We start from the raw sequence: 25,978 nt of genomic DNA on the forward strand, positions 1-25,978 counted from the left end.
TTTCTTTTCCCTGAGTATATTTTATCCTTGTTGCTAGAGTGGCAGATATGCTGCTATATAACTACTTTTGTCGCCTTTTTGGGAGACGTTTATGATTCAATATTAAAAAATAAAAGCACTCGTGAAGTTGCTTCTCTTCCGTATATTAGATTAGATTTATTGAGCCAAAAATAACAAAATATTCTCCGTGGTTGAGTTTCAAAAAAAGTATCAGGATGTCATCTCTCCCTAATTATACATACGTGCACGACCTAATCAGAGGGAGGATTAGAACCTGCTATCATTATTATTTACAGGTATTTGTGAGACTCAAATGTTCACCTTGATCCATTATTTCAAGATCATTAACAATTTAAAATTTAGAAAATAATTGCCTGTCCATCAAATAATACCAATCAGATTTACAGCTCCAACAAGATGATAACGTAAGTTAAAGTCAATTGATTTATAATGGCTGAGGTGGTGATACGATGTGGGAAAGCATTTTGCATTAGATTGTAGGGACAGAGTAGTAGAGCGAGATGTGTGTGTCTGAGCAGTGCAGTGTACGGCCTCAGTGTCTGTCTCTTATTTACCTCAGACGTCGGATGCTTCCTGGAGGAAGTGAAGTGAAGAGGAGAAAGGTGTAGATGTTTATGCAGACATTTTCATTATTAAAGACTTGTGCCTGCAGCAAGAGTTACAGTGAGGATAAATATGTATGGCTCACTATGGATTCATAATTCATCCCGGGCGAAGGACACATTTGTTCACCTCCCTCCCACTCGACTCACACACACACACACACACACACAAACACACACACACACACGCACACACACACGTCTATCCGTCCTCCGTGCCCCCCCATGCCCTCTCGCTCCTGAGAAATGTGTTGCTTCTTCAAACAGACAGCTGCAACATTTGAGAGTGTGTGCATACACACACAAAGACTTTCTGACTCATACAAAATCGTACACAAAGCACACACACACATGCATACACGCAGAACTATTTGTACACCCATGCAGTCGGATTCACGTACACAATGGACACGACTCTACACTCCTCTTTTGTTCCCTGAGGTATAAAAACATGCATATACTGTACTTGCTGTAAACACGCAGACACACAACTTTAGAGAGTGTGTAATAATTAGATGGAGGTCATCAGCAACAGAGCAGAAGGCGATGTGCTTCAGCCGCATCCATCATAGGAAAGCATCTCACGGATGGACTAACCCATTTTTCACGCCATTCACTCTGTTGATAGTGATGGAAGGACGTGAAGGAAGAGGCCATGCAGCTCATCAATTTTCTCCGGTATAACTTCCTTCTTCTGTTCTGCAATTAAGAGCAGCGCAACAACAACCAGAGAGAGGGAGAGGGAGAGAGAGAGAGGAGAGGTTAAAGCAAGCCGTGTGAGAAGCCAGATTCAAATTGATGTGAGGATTTTGATTAATTCACTGACAGGTTAATTATTCATCTAATTAATGAATTAATAGCATGGGTTTTTTCATTCTTCAGATCACTCTTTTGGTTTAATTAGCACCAAATTAATCTGGGCTAATTAACTGGTGTAATAACCAGCAGTCCTTCCAAACTTTCTCCTCTATCCTTTTGGTTTCCTTTTTGTTTTATTGCTCCTTGGCACTCTTGATAAATGAATTCATTATGTTGCTTTAATTAATAATGGCATCATGGCAGGTTTTAAGTAGCAGGGCAATATTTTACTCCGTATCAGGTTCTTGCTTAAATGATATGTGCTGCAGCGTGATAGGAAAACATTTTTTTATTCTGGTATCCCTGTATTAGCTGCAGGATCAAGATGACTATTATTATTTCAATGTCAACTTATAATCACATTTAAAACCACTTGGTCAACCAAGTTAAAGGTATAACAAGAAAAACAGCAACTTGCAATATATCATAATACTAAAGATACTAATGTTCTCAACTCGAAGAATCAGGCCAAAGAGAAGAAATGTGTCTTCAACAATGATTTTAAGCAGTTGAGAGAGGGGGCAGATCTAATATGAAGTGGTAAAATGTTCACAAGTTTGGGGCGGCTACTGGAAAAGCTCAATCACCTCTGGTTATGAGATTAGTTTTAGGTAGGGCTGGGCAACGATTAAAAGTTTTAATCGCGATTAATCGCATGATTTCCCTGATTAATCACGATTAATCGCATTTGTATACGCAAAATCCAATAATGAATTAAAAAGTAGTGTATAGCGCAATTTTATTTTCAATGTTCTGCCATATGAACGAAAGTGCAAACACTTTTAACATCAGCATTTAATACAGTAGCAGTTAAAAAAAAAAAAATTCAGTGTAAATCTCAACTTAACAATGTTATCAAAGCAAATACAAAATTAAAGCTCAATGCCACTGCCAGGGCATTAATGTTATCCTCTTCGTTATGAAAAATCTATACTCCTCCCTGCGTCTAACGTAGTCTGCCGAAGCCTCGCTCCACTCGCTGTTTTCGTTGAATGATTTGCTGATATCAACTGTGTGTTTTGCATTTAGGTGATATTTTAGACTGGAAGTACTCCGGTGATAAGAAAATTCACCTTGGCAGTGGCTACAAATTACTTTGGTTCTGTCGACTCCGCCGTCTGGAAAAAACTTTAAAATGAAAATGGCCATGTAAAAGCTCCGTACCCTTAAGGCCAATTTATGCCTCTCCGTTTTTTCTATTACGGACAGATAAGACCGCCCTATCTGTCGTGAAACGCCCTCTCCGAGTGCTTCGGACAGCTTTTCGTACACGTCTGATTTTTCTAACTATCCGTCTTCATGTTGGAGACCCGACGGACCGCTCTTGGCTGTGATTGGTCCGCGAACGACATCATTTCCGTATGATGTCATTTCCGTATTTCCGGACCTCAAACTTCCTGTTTACTTGTAGCAACAAACACGAACACAACTATGATTCTACGATTAATGTGACGTGTGTGTTAAGCCAGCGGAGTTGTCCGGCTGACGGTGGCTCGTTAGAGCACTGAGGGCATGTGTGCACGGTCACATACGGTTATAACGAGCTTTCAAAACGGCGCTAGCAGGCTAGGCTAGCCACCATGCTAACTGCGGTGGTAACAGTGCAAGAACCTGCCGTCACGACTTTAATTCCACTTCTATCATGACACTGTTTCTATAATACCGTCAGGTTAGAAGCAAACACTGGATAGTAGTTGTTAGTGCCAGGAGTCCCTGCTGACTGTGTGTGGAAGCTGGGGGGGAGCTAGCTCCGGGTAGCTTCTAGCTACATGTAGCCTCAAGCAGATTCAAGCTGTGGAATCAGCAACACAGTTCGGAAACAAGACCGGGGAACCGCTGCGCTAAGAAACGATTACATCAGCATCTTGACACGCTGGGTGTCACTTTATTTAGTTCTGTTAGTTGCCATGGTTCAGTGTGTGGGAGGCAGGCTAACATGTAAACAAAGACACGTGGACTTCTTCTTCCCAAATGGGGTAGGCTTCTCTGAGCTCGTCTTCCGTTGCGCCACCTATGGGTTTGGCGGGGAATTGTTTTTAGACGGATAGTCGTCGGAGAAGTAAAAATCAAAAAGACTCTTTGCCCTCCGTTGAGACCTCTCCGAGAAACGGATACGTAGAAGTATATAAGAGCCTTTATCCATGGTTGTTTATCCGCCAATTATTTTCTTTTTTCCGGTTCCGCAGCAGTCAGCAACAGACTTTCACAAAATTAAAGCCTGACTTTCACAATAAAACAATAAATAATCAAACCTGAGTTAATGCAAGATAAAATAATTGACTGAGTTAAATAAGTGATGAGTTAACTCGATTAAAATGAGTTAACTTGCCCAGCCCTAGTTTTAGGCAAATCCAGTAGCAGCTGAATGGCTGATCTCAGCTCTCTAACATGAAGAAGTTCATTTAGGTAAGGTCCAGTCCATTAAGAGATTTAAAAGTTAACAACAACATTTTGAAATCAATCCTGTATCGAACAGGAAGTCAATGGAGGGAGCACAACACAGATGTAATATGGTCCTTCTTCTTCTTTCCTGTCAGACGGAGAGCAGCAGCATTTTGGATGAGCTGCAGGCGTTGAATGGATGACTGGTCTAAGCCCACATACAAAGAATTACAATAATCAAGTCGAGAAGTTATCAAGGCATGGATCTCCCTCTCTAGATCTTTAGGAGGGAGATTGGCCTTTACCTTCGCTATGAGTCTCAACTGAAAGAAGCTCGTCCTAACAAGGGAGGAAATCTGCTTGTTACATTTGAAAACACTGTCAAAATAAACAATAAGACTCTTCACAGAGGAGTGAATATTAATGGCTAGAGGGCCAAGGGGCCCACATCCAGCAGTGCAGGGTTTGTCCAAACACAATGACCTCACACTTGTTTTCATTTAGGTTGAGGAAGTTCAAGCTCATCCATGATTTAATGTCATTTAGACAATAAAGCAGGGGCTGCAGTGAACCCTTCGTTTTAATATTCAAGGGCAAGTAGATTTGTACATTGTCCACAAAAGAGTGGAAAGAATGTACACCATGTGCAGCATATCTAAAGAGACAGAGAGACGTCTATCTGTTAGGTTGGACTGAAAGCACCCAAGTGCAGCACCTTTCATTCCTACAACAATCATTTCTAAGAAGAATTTAATTAAATTTCATTCAACACTTGTGGGTGTGTTAGCTTTACGCACGAGTCCTGTGCGGGTGGTTACTTTGTTTGTAGTACAAACAATAAATGTCATTTTATTTCAAAAGATTTAAATGAAGCAGGAGACGTACATATGATAAGGACAAGCAGGCACTACTGTATTTGTGTGATGGTTTTGAGTGAAAGCATTTCAATATCTGAACGTGAAATCATTAAGTTCTGCTCTCAAACTGAAAAGCCACACTCTTGAATGAAGATGAGAAGAAAAAAAACAAATCATGAGCCGTGTTGATTATATCGGTAGAGTGTATTGTGTTTCCTCATTAAAAGGAATATTTGTGTTTGTTTAGGATGTACAGATTGAAAAGGAGAAGGCAGTCTACAACATCTCAGGTGGCTGCACTGCTCTGGTGGTTGTGTACGTACTGGGGAAGGTCTTCGTTGGGAACGCTGGGGACAGCAGGTGAGAAACACACACACACACACACGCACACACAATGATTGCACCCTCATAATAAAACACACAAAGTGTATTTATACGTATTTCATCTGTATTTCATCTGTATTATTATAATAACTAGAAAGATTTTTATTATTATGAACATTATGTTAACTATGAACTTTATTGTCATTTCATCAGTATGCTGTCACCACCCTTCTTTCCATCCATCCATGCATCCAGGCCTTTTTTCACTCTTTCTCTCGCTGTTGCTCAGCTTCTCCTGCTTAAAGTAACAGAGATGTGTTTTGTCTGCTCGTCTCCCTCAGAGCGATCATCATCCGAGCCGGGGAAGTCATCCCCATGTCAGCAGAGTTCACACCAGAGTCAGAGAGACAGCGACTCCAGTTCCTGGTGAGAAAAAAAATCTCTTCCCTGCACGTTTCCTCTGAGAGCACAGCTGTCAGATATTAGCAGCACTGACCTCCCCTCCTGTTGAGGCACCAGCCATGCTTTGCTCTCAGTCTCCTTCACACTGCCTGCTCTCTCTGCAAGCTTTATAGTCTACGGAATTGTTTTTCCTATCCCCTAGGCATGTCAATCTCATTTTTTTTCTTTTCATATCAAAGGCGTACATGCAGCCCCACTTATTAGGGAACGAGTTTACACATCTGGAATTCCCCAGGAGAGTGCAAAGAAAAGAGGTCGGCAAGAGGATGTTGTACCGTGACTTCACCATGTCGGGATGGTGAGTTGTTCTACTATTTATTTCACCACTTAATCTAAAATGCACAGGGGACAAAGCATGCTCACTGTGAGGAATCCAACGTCAGATTTTTTTTTGCATTGTTGTATTGTGTGCCTTCCTGTTACATGTTTCAACTCCAAACACACATTAGCTAAAATAACAGTCATTGGAGTTCATACCTCCACCAAGGCCCAAGGGTCCCCTAAAAAAACATTTACAATCGCTAGATCTGGATTTTTATTTGGATCTACAACCATTTTCACACACTCCCCTAAAGTCACCTAAAAATTTCAGATTTCATGCTCTATGAATTATTCTCCGACAAATGGTGAAAAACACTATTTTCCAGAATGTGAAAACAAATTCCTAGATATACCCTAAAGCTTAATGGGTTCTTCCCTGACCCATACTGCATCCTTCCACCAAGTTATATGGAAATCTGTTAAGAAGTTTGTGTTCATGCTCACAAATAAATAAAAACAACCAACAAACAAATGGACTCGGGTGAAAACATAACCTCCTTGGTGTTTAGATCGTCTAACTTAGTGTTTATATTTGAGCAACACATAATGCAGCCAGTTTGAAATTGCCCACAATAGCAATCTCTCCGTACAGGAATGGAAAAAGTCATTCAAACACTTCGGTGTTAGATGGAGGCGAGGAAATGGCCTTGACATTTCTGCTTGTGTGTGAGAAGAATGCTATTAGGAATCTGTGGGCACCGCAAGGACCCGACTTTTTATCTTACTATGGAGAGAGAGAGTTAAAAAAAAAAGGTCAAAGAGACTGAGGAGGATGGTATGGGAGTAAAGACGGAAGAAAGGGGAGAATACTTAAAGACAGAAACGTGAGGAGAAGGAGGGAAAGGGGGAGATTCAATCATTGGAGAGATAAAAACGGACAGAGCGATTACACGAACAGCTTCAAGTGCCAATTTTATTACACAGATCGATTCTGTAAAGCAATCATCGCTACACAGCTAATCAAGACACATGAGGCGAATGTGAGCAGAAATGTTCATGTTGCAGCCGATAAAGTGGAGATAATTCATATACTAAATTAGAATACTTATCTTGAGCAATATCTCATATCATATCATATTATTTTCTATGGTGAAATCTTGCTGTGCCATAAGGGACTATAGCCAGTGTCGGATGGATGGATGGATGGATGGATGGATGGATGGATGGATGGTGGCTACAGCTGTCAGATTCAATTTACTTACATTTTATTTGTATGGTGCCCATTACAACACATATTATCTCAAGGCACCTTATAGAGTAGGTCCAATAACCTACAGTCCTATAGAGAGAGCCCCAACAGTTCTGCAGTGAGCAAAAACCTGGCAGGGCGGAGAGAGGAAGAAACCATCGAGCAGAACTCCACTCTGGCATCCATCTTGCCTTCGGTTGAAAGCAAAGAAATGGCGGAGAGACATGAGACCGGGAACAGCTGCACACACACACACACAGCTGTATTCTAGCTCTGTCAGCCAACTGATCTAAGTGTAGTAGTGTTATCAATAAAACACTAGCAATGATATTTGCACTATCTAATATTAATAAGTGAGTAGTAGGCATATCTGGACCCTGCAGCTCTGGAGCCAGAGAGAGAGAAGAGCCCAGTGCATGATGGGAGTTCCCTCTGCAGTCTAGGCCTATAGCAGCATAACCAAGGAAAGGTTCAGAGCTCACCTGATCCAGAACTCACTGCAAGCTTTATCAAAAGGGAACTTTATAAGTCTAACTGAAATGCAGAGATTGGGAGCTGGTTCTACAGGAACCTGGTATCAGAAGGCTCTTCCTCCCATTCTACTCTGACAGACTCCAGGAACCTGTGCTTTAGAGGGTGAAGTGAGCTCTTGGTAAAATACAGCATCGTGAGCTCTCTGAGTTAAGATGGGGCTTGGTGATTAGGTTTTTTTTTTGGATTTTAATTTTACTAAGGATTTTAATTCCAGCTACAGAGAAGCTTCTATGGGAGACATGTGGTCTTTTGCTTTTAGTTCCTGTTAATCCTTGTGCCACAACATTAAAACGGAAAATAGAAAATGTATAAATACTAGAAGTAACTCAAAAGTGTACATAGATAAATAACTTGAGTAAATGACAGCTCGACACGTTTTCAGGGCGTGTCGATCTGTGTCTTTCTGTGTGCTACATTTCTATTGAGTGAGCAAAGGTGGGTCATTTGCTCTCCAGTTCTCAGAGTTTGTGACTACACTGTGAATAGGAATCATCATTAGTTTTGATTATGATTATTGTTTTTAAATCTATGTTCTTTTTTTCTTAAAGGGCTCTAATTACGGCCATCACTTGTTGAATGGGTCACGCGTATGTTTGCGTTTATGCATGAAGCTTCAGAGGAAGAAGGAAAGCTGCTGAGAGCAACCTGAGGACAGAGCAGGTGTCTGAGGACAGATGAACACTGAACACTATGTTTCCCGACGCCACCTCCCTCTGGGTGTTTTGCGGCTCGGCTGAGCAGATGTAGGTCAGTCGGCGGCTTCCTTCCTCTCTGGGCGCCGAACACGCCACCAGTCGCCCGCCTGCTTCTCTGTCTCCGCAGCGCAAACGGCCTGTGATGTATTTTTAATCAGGTTCTAGAGACAACCCAGTTCCCTTTCAGTCTCACACGGGCTTAAGTCTGAGCTTTGAAATTAGTACCCTGTCATTCGGCGTGGATGATTGCTCTGATGTGCGTGGGCGTGACTTTAGCGTGTCGTCCTATAGGTGCTCCTCAGGCTCTATAGGTAGAGATGGTCTTTTTTTTTACGTCTCTGCAGCTGTCTGTCAGGGGATGTTCATGCTCTCCTGTAGCCTGTGTGCCCACATGCTGCGTGTGTGTGTGTGTGTGGGCGTAATCCAGCATCCATGATCAAGGCCGCGCTCTAATGAAGGCATACAGGCCTGTAGCCCACTTCTTTCTGTCTCCCTCCCTCGCATTCTTCACCTCCCCTCTCTCCGCCAGTGTGGCCGCAGTGTGAGCTCCGGCTTTGGTGTAGCAAACAGGAATGGCTGTTGTTGTCAAGGGCGCAGGGCACATTTTTGTTGTTTGTTTTGCGAGGCGTCCAGGAGTGATAGATGTTGAGCAGTCAGCCGTTTACGACACAATCCAAATGCCATGGCAACACGGCCCAGCCTGGAGGAGGGAAGATGTGCGAGAAGGTGCTGGAGAGTACAGGGAGAGAGAGAAAGAGAAAGGGAGGGAGGAAGAGAAAGGGAGGGAGGAAGAAAAATAACAGATGAGAAGGAAATTTCAAGACAGAGGGAAATGTAGGTAATTTGAGTTAAGCTGCAAATGTAGAAAAAGAGATAAAGGGGGAGGGAACTGAGGAAGAAAACTGTTGGTGAGATGTAAAGATAAGAGTAAATAAAAAGATGATGGCGTGTTGGAAGTGATAAACAGCCATGAAACGCACCTTAGTTGTGTGTCTTTAATGCCTTCGCCCACTGGAGGCTCTGTCCTCCCTCTGATCCTATAGACAATACATGAGAGAGGAGGGAGACGAACACATCCCTTCATCACTGTCATGCGTTCACACCCCCTCTCTGCCTTTTCCTATCTTGCTTTCCCTCCTCCTTCTCTCCCTTTCTTTATCCACCATGCCTTGGTAGCAGCATGACTGATGCCCACAGTTTACAGTACGTGTGGAGAGTCACTGGGTCACTTCCATTAGTCCCGGCCTTTCTCTGCCCCTGAAAGCACCAGACTCGATGAAAGGCCCATCAAGGTCGAGCACACTGTTTACTGGTACACAGACGTCCCCTGCGGCAATTTGTCTCACTCAACAGGTGAGTGTGTCTGCTGTGCTCATTTTTATTGCCAAGGCAGAAGCAGCATCTAGCTCCAGATCTCTTTGTATTAAAGGCAGCCCGACTGTCGACCGTTCAGTTTTGGACATTTGGTCTTAGTGTTGAGTCGTTTTGGTATGAAGAAGCTACTAGCCAACTGTAGGCTAACGTTACTAGCTGCCAGAGCCATATAGAGAGTTTAGGGCCACCAGAGTTAGTGTTAAGTTATTAGGCGCCAAAATTCAGGTACCAAAATGTCTTTGATCCAGTCCATACCGGCCGTATAGGAGCCGGTGCCTGGCTGTCACAGGAGTTCGGTACCCAACCCTAGTGAAGTTAAAATCTCTTTCCAAGAATCCAGCACCATTAGATTGTCTGTGTGGTCTCTGCAGGACAAGTTGTAGAGATTGTTGCAAAGGCAAATCCACCCAGCCAGTCTTTCCATCGAAGGCGTGCAAATGGCAACCACAAAAAATTCTGAGGTGCATGACAAAATGTCGCAACTAGTTTTGATGCCATGATGTCCCTTTTGGCCCATGCACCCTCTCAACACTACATTGACTATAAAGCAGCCTTCACTCATACATTTTACTTTCTGGAAATGTCCCGTGCAACTGACTCGGATATTTGCATTCTCACATACAGCCCCTCTGTGTGTGTGTGTGTGTGTGTGTGTGTGTGTGTGTGTGTGTGTGTGTGTGTGTGTGTGTGTGTGTGTGTGTGTGTGTGTGTGTGTGTGTGTGTGCGTGTGCGTGTGTGTGTAGATGATGATACTCAGCACACACTGCTCACATTTCTCTTTAACCCCCTCTTTGCACCCAGCTGAAATGACATCACCCCTCTCCTCTCCTGCACGTCCTTCCACCTGCAGAAGGGATGATCCAAACACCCCCTGTCCTCCTCCTTCCCTGCATCCCTTTTCCTCCTCTCCCCTCCCCCGCTCGCTCTCTCTGAGTCAGTCGGACGCTGCAACGAGACCAAACAGCCCTTGGATAAGAAAGCAGTAATAATATGGTCAAACATCGCGGCCCCTGGAGCAGCTCTCTCCTCGCGTGTGGTTTCTGTTGGACTCTGTGTCCCAGTGCAGGGATCAGGTATCAGAACAGGATTAATGTGTGTCTTTCTCCTTCTGTCACACCACTCATTATCGCCGTGGCGTTGGCTGTAAACACACATCTCGAGAGGGTGCCGTCCCCGGCAGCAGGCTCTGGGGATTTCATCCCAGACCTCTCAGAAATAATGACAAGTGTGTGTCTCTGTGTTGAAGTTTCATTTATTTTCGGAGACTTACTGAAGGTGAAGGACTCTAACGATAGATATGGCAGCGGTGATGGTGTTTCCCTTTCTGTAAATAGAGAGGGTAAAACCTGCACCAGTTTAATAAATGTCTTTCTTAATACTTGTTTTAGTTTCATCATCAAACCGCTGCTTTAGAGAGCTTTTTTTCTTACATCATTACCAGTGCAAACATTAGTGAGGAAACACTTCAAAAGCCTGTTTTTCTTTCTCGCTGAGAGGAGAGTCTCGGGCCGCACTCCACTGTATCTCACTCGCTTGTGGCTTTTTGTTCCCTGCGATAGCCCTCCGCTCTGCACACTGTTAAAAAAGTGCTGAGAGCAGCAGCGCTCGCCTAAGGTGGAAACATATGGTCTCTCTGAGTGGAACCAGCAGTAATGCAAAAACCAAATCCCGGCCACCGCTAATCTGCTACACAGCAGCTGAAACGCATCGGCTAAAGGTGAGCAGGGCAGGCCCGGGTCACGTGGTGTTTGCAAAATAACACGTAAGGTTTGCCTGAAGCAGCTTTTCATGCTCAATAGCTGCAATTAATTTGATTTCTTATGATCCAAAGAATTTAAAAAACATCTTATGACCGTTGTGAACGTCTTTCCTTCATTTCCTGGAGTCCAAAGGCTAAAATAAATAATAGAATCCATTTATAAATGTCGACCCAGGTCAGGACTGTGACTTCACAACAAGCCAGAATCTCATATTCACAGCACCTGGTGTGAGTTGTGAATGGAAAACTTTGTCCTGGTAGCTGGAGTGAGGATTGGCTCACGTCAGTGATGTTTCTGGGGCTGTGTACAGACACAGCTGCTTCGTTTGAAGTCAAACCGTTGGGTGCACACGGATGAAAAAAAAAGACTGTAAGCACTCAGTAGTAGTTTGAAGCTGGAGAGGTGAAAAGTCTATCGTAAGATCTGGCATGAATGCATATTACACGGGCTTCTTCTCTTTTTTCTCCTCGTGCTGCAGCTCCGTCTGGTCCAAGTCTGAACATGGTGAATTATTCATCATTTGGGGAAGTTTAAACACCGCTCTGAGATCAGGGGAATGTGAACGTGGATACTCTTGCATCATTCAGCCCTTTTACATCCAGAATATTCAGATGCATACGTGCACACACACACACACACGACCAACGGTATACCAAGAGTGTCTCATATATTAAAAGATGTCTCACTTTTTGCCAATAGGAAGAATTTTACAAGATCAGTTAGAAAGACAAAATAAGGAGGGTGTTCTGCTGAGTCTCTGTGTGACGTCTGGGTGAATTTCTTTCCTCATTGTCTGTCTCTTTCCTCCGAGCGTACTCTTTTGTCTCGTCTCCTCGGCAGCCGGGCCGGCGGAGGGGCGGGGCGTCGATGTATCTCCAGGGCACGTGTGCACTGCCTGGCATAAACCAAAAACCCATTAAAGTGTCTTCTCTCCTCTGCGCAGGGCATATAAAACCATCGAGGACGATGACCTCAAGTTTCCTCTGATATACGGCGAAGGGAAGAAGGTAAGAAGCGCTCCGCTCTCTGATAGTTATTCCCACGGCCTTGTGCGACTCGCCGGTAATCAAAGCTCACCAGGGCGCCATGAGTCAGCAGCCCCCAACACTATCACTGTATGGAAGAGCCTTTCATGGCAAAAGCCTTCCTGGCCTCACTATCCACTGGGATTCACATCCTGCACCAACCTATGGCACAGAAGGTATCTCTTCTCTGATGGCCTTTGTGCTTTTTATGTCCCCAAGCACAGGGGTTCGGTTGAAAACCCCTGTGCTTTGCAGGGGGTCCGCAAAATTCACTTCGATATTTCAACACATTTCCAGAATACTCTTGAATATCGTAAAACATATCTAAAATAAGAAAAATCTGTCTAAAATAATATAAAGGTGCTGGTGATCATGAGGTTAAATTTAAGTAGGCCTCAATTGTTTGTGTGATATTGTATGATTATCATTTGTGACATATTCTGCATTACCTTGTCATCTTCCCTCTTCAGTTGTAGCCCCAGTTTACGATGATTGTTATTTATCACCGTTACTTTAACGTTCTCTCAACATGTCAGCTACATGTCTGTACATTTGTCATGAACGTTATATATTGATGTACATATGGTTCTGAGATGCAGTACAACTTAATTTTGTTTTCAATTCTTAAGCACTGAAAATCAACCGTTTTTGTTGTTTTTTCACAGATTTTTCTAGATTTGTTTGAGATTTTTAAATTAAACCAACATGGAAATCAAATGTTAAAACTTCCTTAGGCAGGCGTAGGCACATCAGTGGGCCGCGGATTACTTTCTAGTCACAATGGTGGTCCCTGAGACAAAACCAGTTGAAAACCCCTGCCCTAGCAGATAAAAGGCAGCACTGACGGGTCAGTCGTGGGACGTTAGATGAAGAAAATACGACACAAGACGGATGAAAAGCGTCCAAAAAGTGACATACGTAAATTGGAATAGAACATCGACAAAACACAGACTCGCAGGAGAATCTTTTCAGAGTTTTTACACGAAATGCAAACGCAAAGGTCAAAGCACAGTGCACCAGCGTTCATGACATTTCCCTCTCCGTCAGCGGTGCTGTGCGTCTGCGGCGTCTCGTCCTTGATGCATTGAAAAGGTCAGAGAGGAAACATGATGGAGGCGAGTATGTTTTCTCCGTGGCCTTCTCCAGATTCTCTGTTCAATACAGACAGTATAGATCCGGGTTGGACTGATGACTGGGGTAGATGTCACCTCGCAGTGCTCTCTGCCAGCAACCACGTTCAGGTTTACCTCCGCTGCCCTGCCCACGTCGCGTCCTCTCCCTTTGAAGTGCGTCGCGGAGATGGACGGCGAGATAGAGTGGGGGGGCTTTGTGCGAGGGAGAGGAATGCCAGAGCACTTCAAAGACCGGCACGCAGCCTGCTGGGCTCTAGCGCTCAACAATTAATCCCAGGATGTTTCCCCTTCTCCGCCCGGAGGAGCTTTGCCGCTGTGAAACACACTCTCCCTTTTTCTCTGCCTCTCTGTGCTGCATACTGATCCAAACCCGATCGGAATCCGGCCTCACTCGACCACGTGCTCCTCTCCCTGTCCTCTTGTGCCACTCTTTGTCACACAGTGTACAGTAGATGCATTTAGCCCAGTTCCCCAGTTTAGTGCCAACAGCCATTTTTAGAGGCTACGGTGGCAATCTGTGCAGACAAAGGAAATCAAAAGGAAGTTTCACACAGTTTACGAAATAGTCTAAAGGTGTCTGGGCCTTGGAGAACAATCGTTTGGTCTGATTCAGCTTCAATTTATACCTCTCTTTAGTGGCCATATGCAGGTTTCTCAAAAGCTGTTTGACTCCTTTCGTTTCCCCCAGTGACTCGTGTTTGACGTCATGAATGCACTGAACACTGAGGCGCTCTCTCTCACCTAGCCATCTAGCCAAATTAGCGCGTTTAACCAGGTGTCACTTTTCTATCGCTGACAATCGGAGTCGAAGTCGGAGCTAGGGATGAGTATTGATAAGATTTTAACGATTCCGATTCCTTATCGATTCCTGCTTATCGATTCGATTGCTTATCGATTCTCTTATTGATTCTTTTTGGGCAAGGGGGGGAAAAAAAGAGCACAAACGGGTTTATTTACATTAATTTTCTTTTATATTATTTTCTATAATGATGCACACCATATACAGTATGTATACATAAACATTTACATTTTTTAAATAACCAAAAACATTCACGTATTCCTCTTGAACTAAAGATAAACCTGACATTCTTCTGTAGAAATTACGATAAAATAAAACTTATATAACTTAAATAAAACTTACTCTGTTTAATTTAAACATGTTACTAGAAACTACAATGCTCCTTCCTTTTTTAAAAAGGGTATATGAAAACTGAGCTGCCAAAATTAAACTAGCAGTGGCAAATACCATCAAGTCTGCACCAGCAATTGTAATCAACAAAATCAACAATTCTTGTGCAGAAAAATAAGCATGTCTGCTTTCTCCGGAAGGATACGGGATCTCTCAGGACTAATTGTGTCTCCAGCCGTGGAGAACACTCTCTCAGATGGGGTGGAGGATGCCTGAACACACAGATAGGACTCAGCTAGACCTGACAGCAGGGGTAAAGTGTGTCTCTGGTCCCACCACCAAAGGGTGGCGTTATTCGTAGAGGGGATGGAGGGCAGACTTCTGTACAGCTGGACCTCTTGATGCACTCTCTGGGCCATGGACTCAGGGAGCTGTTGTTGTTGCAGGGACTGCGACATTACTGACGAGCAAAGCTGCAGTAGCCGCCGAGCTACTGCGACGTTACCGACGGGCAAAGCCGCAGTAGCCGGCGAGCTACTGCGACGTTACTGCCGAGCGAAGCCGCAGTCGGCGGGGAGCTACTGCGGGTTGCCGCCATGACATGTTTGCTGCCGTCTGAATGAAAAAGTTCGCGCATGCGCAACGGCACAGGGAACCGTTAGCAGAATCGTTAAAGAATTTCGCTAACGATTCCAAGGAATTGGTTCACTGGGAACCCGTTCTAAACAAGAACCGGTTTTGCTGAGTTCATATGACTCTTACATGCTTTCAATCTTCTGCAGGCTCGGGTGTTGGCGACCATCGGCGTCACAAGAGGTCTTGGCGACCACAATCTGAAAGTGCACGACTCCAACATCTACATTAAACCCTTCTTGTCCTGCTGCCCTGAGGTAAGCTCCGTTTCAGTATCACCCTTCATCATGTCCTCCTTCACAGTGTGTACAGAAGAAAATGAAACTACTCCTTTACACGCAAGTGGCTCAAAGTTGTAATAAATGTGCTAATTGTTCATACCCACTCTTGAGTGGGTGGTTTCCGATTACTTGAACTGAGAAATACCTATCCTGTAGAAATGGGCTGTTCACTTTTTTCTTTCACAAAGGATGAATACAACTCACGCTATTTGCATTATTCTATTGATATGGGATCTGGTGAAGAAATTGTGTCCCCTCTTCTCTGTATCCATGTGTGTTCTTGAAATTTATGTGAAGTCATCTGCTATCGTCTAACAAAGAAGTCAAACGTGTTTCCACACAAACACAGATGAACACCAAAGCCTGCTCAAACATGATAAGTCAAACTAGACACAGACCGGAAGGCTCCAAAACCCCCAAAATCCATTTAATCTCTATATTCGCTTGTAGAATCTGTTTATAGAGATTAGACGGAAGAGACAGAACCGTGTGTTTATCATTTCTGCAGTAAATACAGAATGATATGTTTTGTTCTTTACCTCATAACCTCGACCTCCTTGTAAAATGAGAGCTTATAGGTAACAATGTGTAATGCCTTTGGCCATTCACAGTCCACATGGATTAAAGTTTTCCGTCGCTATGACGGATTTCCGTCAACTCCGCTCGCATAAGGCGTAAAAAGCCGAGTATAAATCGGCCTTCCGGAGTCGCATTTCCGGTTTCATACCCGGAAACTGCGGAAACCACGGAAGATTTAGAAGAACGAATATAGACCAAAATAGAAGAGCACTTGGCAGAAAAGATCCGAAACTATGAACACTAGTATAACCCGTCACTGACGGGCGGATTTGTCCGCCAGAAAAAGGCTCTGAGGAGCCGCCGTGGCGATGTATATAAACGTATGTCACACACGAAGAAGAGCCGACTTCAACAAAAAACATTACTCCGGCTAGTGGTCTTGCGGTGAATTGCGTTGCAACACGCGCCACTGTAGGGGAACTATAAACCAAAACGAGTCCGTAGAAGCTGCGTGCGTGCGTGCGTAAAAAACGACTATAAATCGGCCTTAAAAATGAGATCGATGCAGATCCGAAGAGAAAAAAAAATAGGGAGGGGGGGGTGTAACACTGATATGATTTGCAATAACTTCACCAATCAGCTGTGATTTTTTTAACCTTTTGTTTGTGAACCATGCCTTGCGTCTTTCTCATGTTTGAATGGATAAGTTGACGCGGCATTTTAAAAAACAATCCATGCGTTGGCATATAATTGTTCTTGAAAGCATTGTGGAAATAAATGCTTGCTCTGACAACTTGTGCAGACGTTTTGTCATTTATAGCCCATTAACACGAATGGTGAAGTCTTGCAAAAAAATATTGGTTTTATGCCCTAGCTTTAAACTAGTAAGTGATAATGGACCACGTGAAGTTCAAATATCGAGGCGGTAAGCAGCCACGACCCAAGGTGAGTGCCGATTTTTTTTTTCAGTCAGATGATTTTTTTTTGCTTTAATCCCTGAGTCCACACTGAGAACTGCACAGTCAACATAAAACACACAAACATTCATGCATGATGGCAGTGGTCACAAAGCCCATGACTTGATCTTTAACTTATTGCCCTCTGAGGTCAGTTGTAGTTCAGCCTCCGTTTTGATCTCAAATTCATTTTCCAACTATTTCCATCAGTGTTTATTATTTAGCACAGAACATAAACACATTATTAGCATATGTAAACCTGATTATTAGAGGTCCCGCTGTGTGTTAAATGCAGAAAACATTTTTTATAATTACAAAAAAATATTAAATCTCACCCTGCAGGGTACATGAAAGAAACTTTTCGAGGTTATGAAGAAGCTCAGAAACAAAAAGCATGACCCTGGCATTAGAAGTCATCAGTTCATAAATGAGAGATCATATGTGGGCGACGGGTCAAACACAAATGCTGCCGGCGTGACCCATCGAGTCTTTTTTTAACGCTGCTATTTTGAAATGTCTTCTGGGAACTACAGACTCTTTCGTTTTTAGTGAAATTTGTTACACCCTGAATACAGCACTCATTGTTTCCCACAGTGTATCATGAAAAAACTTACACAACCGATGGTCACTAACTGAGCAATATCTACCATCATGCATTGCACTCGCAGCAGAGAAGAGCGAGTGCAACAGGAACAGCCCGACCCGTCTTATAAATATAAATACAAGCATCGCAGCACAGACTGTGGCAAAGAAGATTATTTCTACATTTAAAGATGATCATTTAAAAAGTTTTTTACTTTAAATTATTAATATTAAATGTAAAATAAACATTTAAAATGTGGGATTTTCCACCGTCAGATGTTGTTGTTGTAATTTATAAACTAACGAGAAGTGTCCACAATATTTTTTTTCTTTTCCCGATGAGCTCACTATATAGTTCTCTCTAAAGAAGTCAACATATTTTGAAGCAGGGAATAGTGAGTGAGTGAGTGGGTTATTTTGGACGAAGCCATTGACGTTTGTCGTTTGGTTTATATGACATTTGTCTCTTTCAAGTGGGAACATTCTACACATAGTCCCATCCTGCTAAGAATTAGTATGTATACACTTGGTTTTTATATGTAAACATTTTTTGGGGGTATCAGTGTAAATCCTATACAATAATAAGTCCAAGTCCCCTGACCCCCTGCTCTATCCTTCAGGTCAAAGTTTACCCGATGTCACAGTGCGAGCATGGAGCCGACGACGTCCTGGTTCTCGGGACAGACGGTCTGTGGGACGTCCTCTCCAACCAGGAAGCAGCTGAAGCCGTCACCTCTTTCCTGTCAAACTGTGACCCCGACGACCAACACAGGCAAGTCAGCACTCAATCCCACAGCAGCAGCCGCCAGTCAGCGCTGAACTTCCTCTCACCCCCCTCTGTCGTGTGCGGACAGGATGAACACTGTTATCTTGTTGCAATTATGCAAATTTCCAAATATTAAGATAAGTCATTTCTCTGATGTCAAGGAAAAGCGTGTAATACTTTATTACCGGAGCTGCTCTGGCTTTTCTTCTGCTCTGAGCTGAGACCAACCGTTCTCCTGAATGTTTTCCTCTGGCTGTGGGCAGATATAGTCAGATTCAACCAGTTCCTCACTGTACATCACCATTAATCATGTATGGCTCTGTGTCGTGTCATGTCAGGTACACGATGGCAGCTCAGGACCTCATCATGAGAGCACGCGGCGTGCTGAAGGATCGCGGCTGGAGAATATCCAACGACCGATTAGGCTCCGGAGACGACATCTCCGTCTACATCATCCCCCTCATGTACGGCAACAAGCCGAATTAGCACAGCGACTGAAACTGCAACAAGGCACCAAAATATTCTGAATCCTGCCGTGAACTCCCAAATTTCACTTCTGCAGTTTCCCTCATTCCCTCTTGCTCAGTTTTTAAAAGTGCTTTAAGTAGGGACTTCCTCTCTGTCGCTGAGGGATCCGACACTTCACAGGTCAGAGGTGGGATTTCGGCCCAGGCCAGTTTGCCCCCGTTAATCATCCGAAGATGATTTTCCCACCTCTTTTATTCTCGTCTTCTTTTTATAGATAGAAAAACTACTGGACGCCCACCTGCTGAATCATGAAAAGCTGAACTAGAGATTTCTCCTCCCCTTAATCCTGGAATTCTGTATTTCACCGAAGAAGCCATCTGGAAAACCGAGATGGTTATATACATCTCAGGATCGCTGTTACTAACTAATGCACAATATTTATAAATGTGAACTTGTAAATACTCCCAGACGATGTAACACATTTGATAAGTGTATTTGGTTGAGCACCTGTACAGTGTAAAAAACTAGCCTGAGGACTGATGTCATGTATATATATGAATTGTACCTCCTCTGTTCCATGTAGACGTTTTAATGTAGCCAGGTTCAGTCATCTGCGATAATCTGTTATGGGAATGGGGAAAAAAAACTTGTAAACGTTCTTCAGATTGTACATCAGCTGTTTCTTCTAATGCTGCGTTTATGATTCCTGCTTATTTGTACCCCTAGCATTGAACTACTGTACTCACTATTAAGGAAAATGGCTTTCTTTTCAAATGAAGTAACACGTTTGTGAAGAAAACAAATAGGAGGGGTCCTGTGTATCCTGCTTCCATCCTCTCGTTGCACTGTTCAATGTAGCCCTGCGTTTCAATCCATTCTGAGTTCAGAAGGAAAAACAAGTCAAAGTCTTTTCGGTTGCACTTTTTCACCATCAGCCATCTACCTCATAATGTCCGTCTGTTCTCGTCGACCTCCTCCAGTGGCTGTTTGCACACTACGTCCACTGCATCCTCAGCTGCTGCCTGTGCCATTATAAACTGACATTCCCCTTTTTGCTTATGTAGGTACAATATTTTGTTTAACAAAATGTATTCAGAAAAGCAGTAAAGCAAAAACTACAATTACTGTCCTGCAGTTGTGTGCCTCTGCTGCCCCGTACAGTTTCAGTTCCTCCAGGTGTTCCTGACTTATTTCCTTCACAATACCTTTAGGTCACAGTGATTTTTAACTTTTAACCCTGGAAATCTAATCAATTAATCTTTGAGTTGAGTGACAACTGGTCAAAGTTTGAAGAAATTCCTAAAGGCAGAACTGAGACATGTTCAAGAGGCAAATACATGTTTTGTGAGGCCACTGTGACCTTGACCTTTGTTTACCCAAATCTAATCAGCCAATCAGGTCAAAGTGAACTTTTGTGCCAAAGTTGAAGGGATTCTCCAGAGGCGTTCTAGAGATAGCGTTCACAAGGCAAAAAGGGTTTTGTGATGTCACCTTGAACTTGAATCTTCAACCACTAAATTCATGATTTAATCTAAGTGACGTTTTGTACCACATTTGTAAGAATTCCTGGAGATGTTCCTGAGCTGATGGCGTTCACAAGATCAAATATGTGTGTTGTGGGGGCCACAGTGACCTTGGGCTCCGACATTCAACCCAAAAAATTTGAATCAGTCTATTGATGAGTGCAACTGAACATTTGTACCAAATTTGAAGGAATTCTCTCAAGGCGTTTCTTGGATATTGTGTTCACAAGTACGCAACATATGAGGCATTAAAAGAAGAAAAAGTCATGCAGGTCCCTCTAAAGCTGCTATTAGACATGCACTGGACTCCACATTTCCTCCGTATTTTCTCTTTTTTCTGGAGGAGGTGCATGAGAACATAACAGGGGACCCCCCTTGATGACGCTTCGAACATGCGACAGACGCAAAAATGAAAAAACACAAAGAAAAGAAATATCTCCCGGTAAGAAAAGCATAGAAGACACAGACGAAAGAGGTCAAGAGAGTTTGTGGTGATAGGAGCTCACACTGGTGTCGAGATGATGTAAACATTATCACGTGATCTCCGCAGCAGAGTTAACATGTCACTTCCTGTCTCTGTCTGCTGCTCCGCCTCTCGCCTGGAAAACGCGGAGGATTTGTTGCTGTTGTGAACGTGTCTGTGCAGAGAACCTCCTGCTCTGTGTTGCTTGTGTAAAAGGCAAACTGTGGGTAAAGTCAGTAGCCAGTTCTCATGTCTGAAAACGGCTTAACAGTGACAAATGCCGATTGTAACGTGCTCGTTATAAGCAAGTATAGATACGATATTCCGTCCCTGATTCAGTTGTTTCCCACATTTCCCATCATTTATTTGTGCTTTTCAGCTTCTGTATGATTGTGTCTTACCTGCTGTACGAGCTGTTGAAGCTGGTGAAACATGAGTAAGTTAATTTAAATGTAAAAAAAATGTGAATATCCTCTTTTCCTATGGATTCTGTTCTCCTATCTTTCACTGTAAGTGAAGCTGCATCTCTAACAAAAACGTAAGAAGGCATTTGTAACGTTTTGAAAAAATGGTAACAGTGTAAAACATTTTCCTTTTCTGCTCTTATTAAAAAACATCTTGACCTTTCAAATTATTCTGCTGTGTCACTGATTAAAAAGTCAGTGTGATTTACACTGGAAATCACAGTGCAGGATGATGGACTCCAGTTTAAGGGAGTAAACGGTCGATTGCAATAAATAACAGAAAGATGACTCAATGTTTGTCGATGTCCTGTTAGCATGAGGACTTTTATTTTGTAGGAGCTCTGTGCTTGAACTGGGACAAACTCAATCCCTTCCACTCCAGTAACATCGAATAAAGACGACACCAGTCAGACAAACTGTGTCAAGTCAGTCCCAAAGCAAAAGGTGGATAAAGGATGAAGCCAGGGTATCAGTTCAATGGAGGATCCTGACAGAGGATTTCATGGTGGAGGCTGCGAGGGGCTGTAATTCCACACTGGAGCACACACAGCCCTAAGTAATGAACAACTGATAGTAACGGGGGGAAAAAAGAAGAACTGCACGAGATGTTCATCCTGACTTTTAGCTGCTCTCTCACTAGAATGGATGTGGAACAATGAGGAGTGATTTCCTGGTGATGTGATACCACATTCCTGAGAACAAAGACGTAAATCAAATGCAGAATTAAGCCGTCGTACAGTTCAGGACACGAGGACACAAGGTATCGTATATGAAGAGAAAGGAGATGCATTCCATAGTCTGGTGTTGTGAGAAGAAAAGAGGAACCTGCTGGGCCTCTGACACTCGACAACTCTCTTGTGCTCTTTGCTGCAGTGTCCTGAAGATTTATATTTTTCCTTCTTTGAAAGATAACACTGGACCGGCTGGATTATTTTTGGATGCTGCAGCTAAAAGCCAAGATTTAGTTTCTTCCCAAGACTCAACTGAAATACTCAAAATGTGAAAGCTGCAGTTGTTGTGGTTAGAAATAGTTTAGTTCCACAATAGGAGGTTGATTCGAATCATGTTGTCATAATTGAGTCGCAATTGTACGTCAAACACTATCCACTGTTGCTTAGTGCGAACTAGGAAACCCCTCAAGGACCAAAAGTCTCCTGGTGAAACAACATTAAACTTCATTAGATCCAGATTTTTATTTGAATCTGCAACAGATTTCACACAATCCCAAAAATCAGTCCACTAAACATGACATTGTGAAAAACGTCCAATCTCTTAATGTTGAAAAGAAGAAATATATATTTTTTCCTATAAAGTTTGATCTGCCCCTTGATCCAGATCCAAACCAAAAGGTAAGAGGTTCTTCTTTGGGTTATTCACCACCACTCCACTGCATTTTCACAGCAGAGAGTTTAAACTGCCATCCTATGAAGAACCCATATTACTTTGAACACTGGCTGTTGTAGTGTAGTGTTGTAGGAAGCAGCCACAGGTGTCCCATCTGAGCTGCTGTCTCCAAATCATCCATGAAACCTGTGTCAATCAAAAAGACACGCCTCCAACCCGCTGCTCTTGAGACCTAATATCTACTCAATTACATTATTTTCAGATGGACCACTGAACTCAACTTAGTATTCCAAGGGAACAGTCAGTCTTTTCTGAATGGCAGTGTATGGAGCCAGCCCCTGTTGGACATCAATGGTATTGAACTTTTAACCACTTACACATTCGCTGTAGACGTAGGGCTCATCACTGAGGCTGTTTGAAGCAGAGAACAATGAATAGGCACTGCTTCACAATACAAGTTAATATATCCAGGTTATTTCTGACTCAGTTGACCTTATTCTTGTGTTGGAGGTTATATTTTCACCATTTGTTTGGGAGCAGGATTACACAAAATGTGGTGAAAGGATGTTGACTGGGTTGTGGGAAGAACCCATTTAGTTAACCATCACCAGAAATTGTTTTTCTTGCTTTCTTTTGTGGATATTTACTCCAATTTCCCGTTTTTTCTGGATGGGCTCATTCTAGTTTTTTGTTGAATGTGGAATATTTTGAATCTTTAGAAAATCTAAGTTTTACAAACCATGTCAATCAATGTAAATATTCCCTTTTAGAACTTGCGTGAATAATTTTTAAATTCTTGGTTTCTATCAACAGGTGACGATTAGAATATCAGCATGTTAAACACACACACACACACTACCTGCTCTAAACACACAGGATCATGAGGTGTTATTGTAGGAGTCTCACACCCCTGATCCTCTGCAGGAGCTGAAGGACCATCTGGTCCCACCGGTCCTCCTCCAGTCAGGCAAGCACTGATCTGGCACTCCACTCCCACTCTCCACCCGAATGTGTGTGTGTGTGTTTGTGTGTGGGGGGGTCCAGATTGGATGACGGCAGTGATGACACAGTCATTTCTGTGGGTGGCTTGCTTTTCCAAGGTCGCAGCACTCCTACCCCACCCGCGGATTGATCTGAGGGAGATGCTGAGTGGGCTGGCAGCGAGATACTCATCGAGATACACAGGATGAGCCGTCTCTGAACTGCAGTGCATCATGGGAGAGCGGAGGCCACAGCCTTCAAACCTCTTTCAGCTGAGCATTAAGTGAAAAGATGTCTCATATTGTTTGTTGAAATCCAGTAGGCTTCCTGCAGTTCTGTCACTTAACATTTTCATGATCAGTTTATCTGTCAACCATTTTGTCTATAAGATAAGTGGAAAAAAAGAAGACGTCATCACAATTTCTTGGAACCAAATGTGACTTTATTTTACAAACAGCCCAGTAAGTTATGAAATTTAGTTTAATGCGAGAAAAAGAAAAATCCATCAACCAATCAAATTTCATTTACAGAACTCATGTTCACAAATCCCAAGTTTCGTCATAGAGCAAGTCACGCCATCCTCTGCCCATAAACCTCCAAACAGGACAAATCACATTTGAAAAAATGATACCAAAAAACGGTTAATATTTTTGCTTGGAAAAACAAGTATTGATAGTTAAATAGTTTAAGATGAAAATCACATCATTGGCTTAAGTATTTGTTTCAACACAACTATAAACTATTTCTAATAATCAAGCTTCTCAACCCTGATCTGTTGAGTTTCTTGGTCCTACGTGAAAGTTGAGTTTCGGTAAGTTACACAAAGCAACACTTTTAATGATGTCACACTGTGCAACACACACTTTCTTGTGTTTCATATTTCAAACTACTGACAGTTGAGGAATTATCAGCGAACTCAGTATAAATTGTCTTAGTGAGGTGTTGGGACACCATGTACTGATATGTCTCTGCACCCTTCTGGCATTTTGATGATGGAGGTGGAGAGCGCTGTCTCACACTTTGGTCCCAAATCTCCCATAGGAGCTCAACTGGGTGGAGACGAGAAGGTCACGGACTAGAAGATGATTCACATGATTTACATACGGAGCCGTTCTGTGACTCCTGATGCCCGGAGGTTCCGTCCTTGGGGTTTCTAACCTGGTTTTCTGGTTCTCCCTTGAGTTTGTCAGCCTCTGTGTTGATTGATCGACTGAGAAATTGGCTCAGTCATCAATAACGAAAATTACTATTGAATGAAAACATCAACCACATTTGAGAAGCTGAAACCATCAAATGTTTGGATCCCAAACTCACTAAGCTAATATCAAATTGTGAGCTATTCATTCCTAAACTTGCTGCATTACAGAAGCAGCAAAATTTGGTGAACACACGTCCTCACACGGAGACATGAGTTCTGACGTCCTGTCAGGACCAAGGTGCGGCTGCTCCAGCCGTGCAGCTGTGATCCCCACGTGAGCCCACAGAGTTTCCACAGGGGGCTTTAATTTACTGCTCCAGGGCTCTGGCTGCCTCCAGTTTGATTTATCTGGAGCCCGGCTCAAATGAGAGCTCTGACACAAGATGGATGAGCAGGACACGGGCTGCCTCTGCTCGGCTCACTGGTCCATAGGCTGACTCGCTTCACCGTCACTACATGATAAATGATGTTTGGTTTTTATCCTAGAGGCTGGAGAGACTGTTTTTTTTTTTTTTTTTTTTAACAAGATACTGATTTGAATGTATTTAATGCAGACCTGTGGGCTGCTGCTCAAAAACTTGAGAACTATAAGTCCCTTCTGTATAGTTTGTTTACCGGTAAAGCTTCTTCTGCAAAAAGAAAGAAGAACAGAACTCACTCCTTTTCAACCCACGCCTTTCTCTACAATGAGTAGCAGGAGGAGGATTTATTGTGTAATATCTGAACAAATGCTGGTGGGAAGAAGTGAACACAACTCTGCCTAACACACCATCAAGTGTGAACTCTTGCATATTTCATGGGAACATCCGTGGAAGGTCACAGGCAGGATTCAAGTCTCAGTCAGTGACCGGAGCTGTGGGGGGGGGGGGGGGGGGATCTGAGCTGAAGACTGCAGCCTCGGCATGGCTTCATCGACCCAGCCGGCGCTGCCTGGCACCCACAGCCTATCAAAGCTCATTATCCATTCCGGCCGCAGCCCCCCCCCCCCCCATCGATGAAACCCTCCACAGGCCGGGGCTAATGGGATACCAGAGCCGCCAGATGCTGCTGGGGCGGCGGAGGGAGGATTCCTAAAAAGGTTAACTCACAGTGCATGACCCACATCGGTGCTCCCACTCCCCCTCCAGACCCCAG

The 25,978-nt window shown here is 43.3% G+C and overlaps 1 protein-coding gene across 2 annotated transcripts in view; it reads left to right on the plus strand.

Moving 5' to 3' along the window:
* ppm1h (protein phosphatase, Mg2+/Mn2+ dependent, 1H) overlaps positions 1–21,488 on the plus strand; it is a 38,567-nt gene extending 17,079 nt beyond the window's left edge. For both annotated transcript variants that reach the window (XM_061076277.1, XM_061076278.1), the window contains 7 exons: positions 4,968–5,080; positions 5,386–5,470; positions 5,686–5,804; positions 12,323–12,386; positions 15,449–15,556; positions 18,258–18,409; positions 18,742–21,488. In XM_061076277.1, coding sequence (XP_060932260.1) covers positions 4,968–5,080; positions 5,386–5,470; positions 5,686–5,804; positions 12,323–12,386; positions 15,449–15,556; positions 18,258–18,409; positions 18,742–18,889 — 789 coding nt within the window. In that variant the 3' untranslated portion in view covers positions 18,890–21,488. The remainder of the gene's footprint in view (positions 1–4,967; positions 5,081–5,385; positions 5,471–5,685; positions 5,805–12,322; positions 12,387–15,448; positions 15,557–18,257; positions 18,410–18,741) is intronic.
* The last annotated feature ends 4,490 nt before the right edge of the window (positions 21,489–25,978 follow it).

The sequence above is a fragment of the Limanda limanda genome, chromosome 8 (genome assembly GCF_963576545.1).
Source record: "Limanda limanda chromosome 8, fLimLim1.1, whole genome shotgun sequence".
In the NCBI taxonomy this organism is placed as follows: domain Eukaryota; kingdom Metazoa; phylum Chordata; class Actinopteri; order Pleuronectiformes; family Pleuronectidae; genus Limanda; species Limanda limanda.